This window comes from Trichechus manatus, unplaced genomic scaffold (assembly GCF_000243295.1).
Source record: "Trichechus manatus latirostris isolate Lorelei unplaced genomic scaffold, TriManLat1.0 scaffold00112, whole genome shotgun sequence".
NCBI classification, from domain to species: Eukaryota; Metazoa; Chordata; class Mammalia; order Sirenia; family Trichechidae; genus Trichechus; species Trichechus manatus.
In genome coordinates, this window is record NW_004444048.1 from 2,803,165 (window position 1) to 2,811,791 (window position 8,627).

An 8,627-nucleotide genomic window follows, 5' to 3' on the forward strand; every position below is an offset into this window, starting at 1 on the left:
TGTTCTGTAAGCCTTCACCTGAAGTACAATAAAATATTAAAAAAAAAAAAAAAAGAAATCTCTGGAGAGAATGTTTAAATGCAGAGTCCCAGATTCTGGCCCAACGAGCCAGATTATTTGGATCTGCTGAGGCCCAATACAAATCTACCGTATATACAATCTATATGTAAGGTGAGTACCATATCAGGGAACAGAGACTGGGCAAATGCGATGAACTGCAGTTGTATCACTTAATAAATTATCCCAACACTTATTTGCTCATTCAAAGAAATCAACATACCTCTTGAATATAAGACCCAGTTAATCAGATAATATAACCATGAAAAGAATATGAAAGAAGAATGTGCATGTCAGCCAGCAAGAAGGAGACCAGACCAAAAAATTAAAAAATCAGACAACTGATGCAGACATGAGCTTGCAATTATTCTGTGAAGGCAGTGACAAGAGAGATGCCATCACAAAACCAAGCAACATTGAAAAGACAGGCAAAAGCTAGTCAACCCTGATGAAAGAATCAGAGTGAACCAGAAGCCACAAAACCCAGTCCTCCAGCCAGTACTTCACATATCAAATGCAGTCACCATGAAAAGGCAATGCATAATTACTAGAATGAACGGAACATCTGTGTGGTGCATGAGTATTTAAATCCACATACTTTACTGGGTGTTATTTGTACTGTGCTCATTTCTGAATTATAGGTGATTCTTTTTTCTGCCTATACCAATAATTAGAAAATTCTAGCTGATATAAATATATCAACCAAACATAAATATTGTTCACTCATCAAATGGTATTAGTTGTTTCTTTCTATTTTTATCTCACTACTTAGGAAGTACATTTTTAAAAATTATTGATTTTGAGGTCCAAAGCATGATCATGTATGCGAGTTGACAGAATACAGTGGAAGAGAACTACATGGCAGGGCTTTTGACACTGAGGTTCTTGACTTTGACTGTGCTTCAGAATTACCAGTTGTTATGGATTGAATTGTGTCCTCCAAAAGAAACATGGAAGAAGTTCTAACCCTTTTACCTGTAAATATGACCCTGCTGGAATTAGGGATTTGCTTTTGTTATGTTAATGAGGTCGTAGCAAAGTAGGCTGGGTCTTAAACCTAAACCCTTCTAAGTTATATCTTAAAAAAGAGAAGAAGCAGAGACACACACAGTGGTGAACGACCATGTGAGGATTTGTCCACAAGCGGAAGACGGCCGGCAGGAGAGAGGCCCACGGGAGGAATCAACATGGCTGAGACCCTGATTTGAAATTCTAGCAGAACTGTGAGAAAATAAACTTAAAAAATTGAGAACTACCAAGTGACAGGATTATTACGACTAAGAGTTGGACTAAAAGATTAGATTTAAGATCTTGTCTAACTCTAGATTATAAGATTCAGAAAAAAATATTTGACAAAATCCAACATCTATGCATGAAAACAACTCTCAAAAAGCTAGGAATTGAAGAATCAGATATCTTAAACTGGGAAAGCACCTCAGGATCACTGAAAAGTAGTGCTTTGAGATTAGTAACAATGTTTCAACAAATTAAAAAAAAAACAGAATGCTCCTGAGAAGCAAGGATGGCCAGACTATGTATCACATACTTTGGACATGTTATCAGGAGGGATCAGTCTCTGGAGAAGGCATACTTGGTAAAGTAGAGGGTCAGTGAAAAAGAGGAAGACCCTCAACAAGACGGACTGACATAGTGGCTGCAACAATGGGCTCAAGCATAATGATTCTGAGGACGGCAGAGCACTGGGCAGTGTTTCATCCTATTGCACATAGGGTCACTATGAGTTGGAACCGACTCAACAGCACCTAACAGCAACATCATAAAGTTAAAAAATAATAATAATATTAAAATGTCAGAAACTTCAAGAAAATACATTACTTTTAAACTGTCCCAATTCTTTAAAACTCATTACAGAGATTGTGATTTGTGAATTTCATTATCTAGTTCTTAATGATAATGAAGGTGTCCAAGGGCCCAAGGGCCACTTAGGAGGTATTTATTCTTATGGCCCCATTTCCCTGCTTTTTGCATTCATACAACCTAACAGAGAACTTGATAACCATATGACAACCTAGTAGAGAACACAATGGCTAGACTATTGCAAAAGAGCTCTATCTCTCTCTCCCTATTCCTAAAGGTCTTCATACCTCCTCCCCCTTTCATCTGCCATTCACACTCAATCTCCACCCATCAGTTATCCCTCAATATCATCCACTTTTCATAAGGCCACAGCTGCCTAGTAGAGAAAGGAGATGAGTGGCAGGGTCTTCATACAACATACTCACCTACACACATAGCCTTAGCCTCTCCAGGCACTTACAAGTTCATGCCTTCTTTTTGCATCAGTAGACTGTGACCTACCAGGAGATCTTCAGGCCATCTTGTTTCAAGCTCCCATTCCAGCTCTTCAAGTTCCTTCCCAGCTCCCATTTTGAACCTTCATCTTCAGCAGTTTCTATCGCCACCCTCTCTCCATTCCCACTCCTTACCAAGTAATCCCAAGACCTCAGGAAAATAAAACTATCAGCTCTTCCTCCCTCAATTTTCAGAACCATTACGACTTCTACCATGGAGAAGTGCTGCCCGGAAGGGAGGCATGCAACTAGTAACTTAGGAAATAATGGTTAGTGTTGATCCAAGGGAGGCAAACAGCCTTGCTCATTCAATTCTGTACAGTCTGTGGCTGCTTTTGCACTACAGTAGTAGAGCTGAGTAGCTGTGACAGAGACGATATGGCCCACAAAACCTAAAATATTTACTATGTGGCCCTTTACAGAAAGTGTGTGCTGATAGAGTTTTGATAATCAGCAGAAAGGAGTTATTAATGATGCTACTGGGGCTACTTGCCAGAAGTTTCACACAAGAATAAACAATGATAACTTGCCCACCAAAGTACGCCAAAACAGGGAGTCAGTTTGCACCTCAGTCCCGATGAATGTAGGACGGATATATAGGCTAGCAGATGTCGAATAGGGGACCCATTCCTGATCTAATTTCACGAGTTGTTGAATACACTCCAAAAGCTCTTCTTTGTCAAATACCTGAAAAAATGGAAAACATAATGAATGATGAAATTTTTTCAGATAAGCAATAAGAATAAGAAATGATCCTTGTGGAAGCTTTACACTGTTTTTTTATTTTTAAAGGTAATATTAGTAAAAACCAAATAAGAATTTCTTTTTCTGTGATGGTTTTTACGAAAAAATGTGCTAGGACATAGCAACACAAATAGACACATGTACACTAATGTTCACAGTAGCACTATTCACAATAACCAAAAGGTGGAAACAACCTAAATGTCCACCAACATATGAACAAATAAACAAATTATGATACATACCCACAATGAAATATTATTGAGCCATAAAAAGGAATGCAGTACTGATACATGACACAACACAGATGAACCTTAAAAACATTCTGCTGAGTGAAGTAAAGTCAATCACAAAAAGTCAAATATTATATAATCTCACTTGTATGAAATACCTAGAAAAGGCAATGTATACAGATCAAAGTTTAATAATGGTTACCAGGGGTGGGAGGGAGAAGGAAAGGGTGAGTCATTGTTCAGAAAACATGGAGTTTCGGTTTATGATGATGGGAAATTTGGAAATAGATATTGGTGATGGTTATACAACATGACTGATGTAATTGGTGTCACTGAATTATACACGTGAAAAATGCTAAATTGGCAAATGTTATGTTATATATATTTTTACAACAATAAAAAAAAATGTGCTAGGAAAATGGATTACCCATATGGAAAAGATAAGAAATTGGATTCCTACCTCTTATAAAATTCATAAAGATGAATTGTATTTGGATAAAATACATCAGTGTGACAAAACATTAAGATATTCATAAGAAAATACAAAATATCTTTGCATCCTTAAGGTAGAGAAATGTTTCTTAAATAAAAGACGTAAAACACAGTTCATAAAGAAAAAGATAAAATTTGACGATTTAAAACTTCTATTTAAAGACTCTTTCTCAAAAGATGAAAGAAGCAACAAATTGGGGGAAGGTGTTTGTAACCTATAACCAACAAATGATCATAACCAGAATACACAAAGATATCCAGAAAAATCAGTTAAAAAGAGGCAGATAATCCAATAGGAAAATGGGCAAAAGCAAAAGAGACTATTAGTAAGGAAAAAAAACAGTTTTTCATATAGTAGATGGGTGATGGTTTGTAAAATAATTTAAGTCATTTCTATTCACACGGCAGAGTAGAAAAACATACTTTAAGAAATGTGATGAATTATCCAAGATAGAAATGAACTGGATAAAAGTAACAATAATAGTGTAGTAATGCTACAGAAATTGGGATTGCCAAACATAAAGGCCTTATCATCACCCTGCATCACTTGCTTGGGTCTCTGGGACTGCTATCTAGAGACAAGATTTAGTGGAAACAGAACTAGGAATCAAAAAACTTAAATCCCAATTTCCGGCCCTGTCACCTTACCCTGTTGTGACCTGGGCAAGTCATTGAACCTCTGGACTTGAGTTTTTGTCTCTGTACAGAGAAGCTATGCAAATTTACAATAAATAACTTTTTGACAACAGCTCACTACTATGATAAAATAGCCAAGGAATGTGAAACCACATTACACTGTAGCAGAGCTCATGTCCAACATGTGTTCCTTCCCTGTCCTCTGGCCTCATTTTAAAGTTTTTGGCAGGGATCTGTCTGTAATGGGTAGAAGAGTGAAAGTAGGACCTAGTCTAAAGGATTTACCTTCCTTTCCCTTCTGTTACTATATGTTACCTCTAAAGGAGGTGAGTGAAGCCTGAGTTACAAAAATGGGCAGAGGAAGGACAGGCTGGCTAAATAGGAGCAGTTACTTGTTTCTAGCTATCCTCAGGCTTCCACAATGCTAAGCTTCAACTAGGTTCCTGAAGATTAAATATATCGAGTATGTAAAAGAAGGAAAAGACTTCTTCAGTTCAGAAAGACAAGCTGAGTCATGGCTTAGTGACTGGAAGCAGGTAACCTCCTACCTAAATGTGAACCGTAGGGTCTTTCACTTTATAATGAATTCTGCTCCATGATGGACAGTATTATAGCCAGGATCCAATAGCCATGAGAAACCATTTTAATGTCTGTTTTATAGAAAACTTTGGATAAAATATTAAAAAAATTAGTCAGATCACTATATACTTGCTATTGTCAAATTAGGCAAAGTATCCCCCAAATATCTGTGTGCACACTATACTTTCCATTTTCAAAATTATAATTCCATGTGGTCTTTAAATTATATTCACTTTAGTTTTAAGACATATTTTTTCCTTATCCTGTTATCTCCCACATACATATTAATCCCCCAGAGACACTCATATATGTTTATATACAAACACTCATATATATATATGTTGTGGAATTGCTGAATGCTAGTTGCTCCTTGTATTTTAACCTCATTAATTACAAAGCAGACCAGAAACAACTCCAATGTTCACATGGTTTGTACTGAATGTTAACCTAAGTATTCAGAGATGATCTGCTTGGTATAAACTCACAGTGACCAACTAAATTAAAAGAAACACAAAAGAAATTCCAAAATGTACATACCGGCAACGTTGCCCTCACAGCAGATTGGTACATTCTATCCATGTTGAGATTTGGTCGAAACAGTCGAATTTTATTATCTACACCCCTAAATGCCTTCAATCCTTCAAATAACTGAAGAGAAAAGAGAAATAAATCTTAAGGGAATATTTAAATAAAAACAATCCACGTTTAAAAGAGTGACTTTTCTGGGTGCTCACTTCCTTTGTCACGTAAAGCTGTTGGCTCAAACTGACCTCAAAAAGCTGATCTTAAACCAGTTGCAATCAAGTAGATTCCGACTCACGGTAACCCCATGTGTCAGGGTGGAATTGTGCTCCGTAGGATTTTCAGTGGCAGATTTTTTGTTTTTTTCCAGAAGTAGATCACTAGGTCTTTCTTCCAAGACTCTCTGGGCAGACTCAAGCCTCCAACCTTTTGCTTAGTAGCCAAGCGTGTTAACCATTTGCACACCCACGGACTCTGACCTCAAGTACTGTTGTTGTTCCATGCCCTTGAGTCTGTGGAGCCTCTGCGTGTGTTTGAACTGCCAACCTTTAAGTTAGTAGCTGAGCACTTAACAACTGTACCACAAGGGCACCTTCTGACCTCGACTCTCTCCCATTGCCATTGAGTTGATTCCGGCTCATAGCGACCCTACAGCATAGAGCAGAACTGCCCCACAGGGTTTCCAAGGAGTGGCTGGTGGATTCAAACTGCCAACCTTTTGGTTAGCAGCCAAGCTCTTAACCACTGCACCACCAGGGCTCCCTGACCTTGACTAAAAAAATTAAAAAAAAAAAACCAAACCCGTTGCTGTCTAGCCGATCCCAATTCATAGCGACCTTATAGGACAGAGTAGAATTGCCCCTCGACTAGACATCCCTAAATCTAGGAAAGCCACTAGTTGGCAGAACTGGTTATGGTAACTGAGATTAAAAAGAAATCCTTCTATTACCAGAATCTAGTGAGAATTCAAAGTTTTCCTTTGCTTAGCAGGAGCAAGATTGCTAAATAACACATCAGTGGAGGTGGGAAGACAACATCTCAAATCATGCAACATGGGCTAACTGTCTGGACCAAAACCAAAACCAAACCCATTGCTGTCAAGTCGATTCCAACTCATAGCAACCCTATAGGACAGAGTAGAACCACCCCATAAGGTTTCCAAGGAGCGGCTGATGGATTCGAACTGCTGACCTTTTGGTTGACAGCCACTGGACTTAATCACTGTGCCACCAGGGCTCCAAATGTCTGGACAGTGGAGAATAAAACCAAAGTCCCCACTGCAGCCCCCCTCCTCCCCCCAAAAAAGGACCCATGCATCCTTTCATTTAACCTGGCCCCTTCAAACTCTGAATACTAGATAATCTAGATGTGACCAGAGCTGGTTGAGTCACCAAAATCACAGGAAGCAGGCAGCTCAACACTATACTAGGTTAGGGCTAATTCCATGTCACCTTCCTCAAACCAGGTGGACACAAACCCCAGACACATCACTGAGCAGGAATATGAAAAGATTTTGAACTAGGTATATGCCAGTAAATACAGGGAAAAAAGAAAAATCAATCATTCTAATGGGAAATTTTAATACAGGCTCTCTCAGGAATTGATAAAAAAAAAAAGCTAAAAATTAGGAAAGATATGGAAGATTTGAACAACAGGAACAACAAACTTACCTAACGAACATACAGAACCCTGCGCATACCACCTGCTGAATATACATTCTTTTCACATGTTTTCTAACCACAAGATAAGCCAGGGTTATCCAAAAATATAACTAGACAACATTCACATTTTGGAAAATAAGAAACCCATTCATACATACACCATATAAGTCAATGAAGAAATTATAACGGCAATTAGATAATAATTTCAACTGAATGATAATGAAAAGTAGGACTTTTAGAGAGATTTATAGCCTTAAATGAGAAAAAAGAAATATAAATCATATATTTCAATTTAAAAAAACCTATATTTTCTAAAAGAATTAGTGAGAAGTGTGATATTTTAAATTATGGCAAATCTTTAATGTTTGGTTTTATAGAAGACAACTAGATTCTCATACCTGTTTCTGCATTCAATGACTTGCAATGTTGTTTTCCTTAAAGTATACAAAGAAAGCCCAATCTCGCAAAGAATGTAGTTGAAAACGGCAGACTTACTTTTGATAGCCTTTTCAGATAATTGTGGATATTTTTCTTTGATACTACACCAAAATTTGACAAATGGTAGTTAAAGGTTGGTTGCAATATGGAATCTGAAACCACTTCAAGAAAGTTTCCATACTGTTCATTTAAAATCCATTGACCTATGTTATCAGTCAGGGTCCAACCAGAGAAGCAGAACCAGTAGGAGATAATGTATAATATTAAGGGATTTATTACAAGGAACTGGCTAACGCAACTGTGGGGTGGCTAAGCAAGTCCAAAGTTGGGGAGGGCAGGCAGTCAAGAAGGGAAAATCACAAGCAGGCTGGAGGTCCTTGGTTGTGAGCTGAAGCTTGCCCAAAGGTGGCAGTGTGGAAAAGAGACAGAGGGAAGGGTGCAATTTGCAGACGCAGCTGCTATTTGGAGTCTCTTATTTAGCTCAGGGAAGTCCTAAGGTCAGGCTCATCCAAGATAACCCGCCTTTTAACTTTAAATCAACTGATTAGGAATTTTAATCACATCTGCAAAATTCCTTCACAGTAGCACCTCCATTAATGTTTGAATAGCAGAGAGAAGGTATGTGTATACAACAAAATGGCTGCTGCCTCCCTTCCATACTCCAGCTCTCAGGAGAGAATATCCCTTGCAGCCCATTCTTACTGGAAACATTAAAAATAGAAATCTAGTTCAGGCTAGTTCAGTCTTGTTCAGATAGTCTAGTTCAGACTAGCCAAACTGAACCATCAAAAAGCCATCACAGTCTATCTTGCACTTTGAAGGGATCTTTTAGCTACGCATAAATTTGTAATGTCATGCAATGGTCATTTGGAAAATACTGGCTCACTGAGTTATGCGGATTTTCCTAACGTTAACACCTTTTTTACCCAACATTAAAAAACAATGACCAAAAAAAA

At 38.0% G+C, this 8,627-nt stretch overlaps 1 protein-coding gene across 1 annotated transcript in view; it reads right to left on the reverse strand.

The window, feature by feature from the left end:
• BCAT1 (branched chain amino acid transaminase 1) overlaps window positions 1-8,627 on the reverse strand; it is a 123,785-nt gene that overhangs the window by 58,111 nt on the left and 57,047 nt on the right. The window contains exons 4-5 of the mRNA XM_023738016.1: window positions 5,588-5,698; window positions 2,937-3,056 (exon numbers count right to left, since the gene is read on the reverse strand). Coding sequence (XP_023593784.1) covers window positions 2,937-3,056; window positions 5,588-5,698 — 231 coding nt within the window. The remainder of the gene's footprint in view (window positions 1-2,936; window positions 3,057-5,587; window positions 5,699-8,627) is intronic.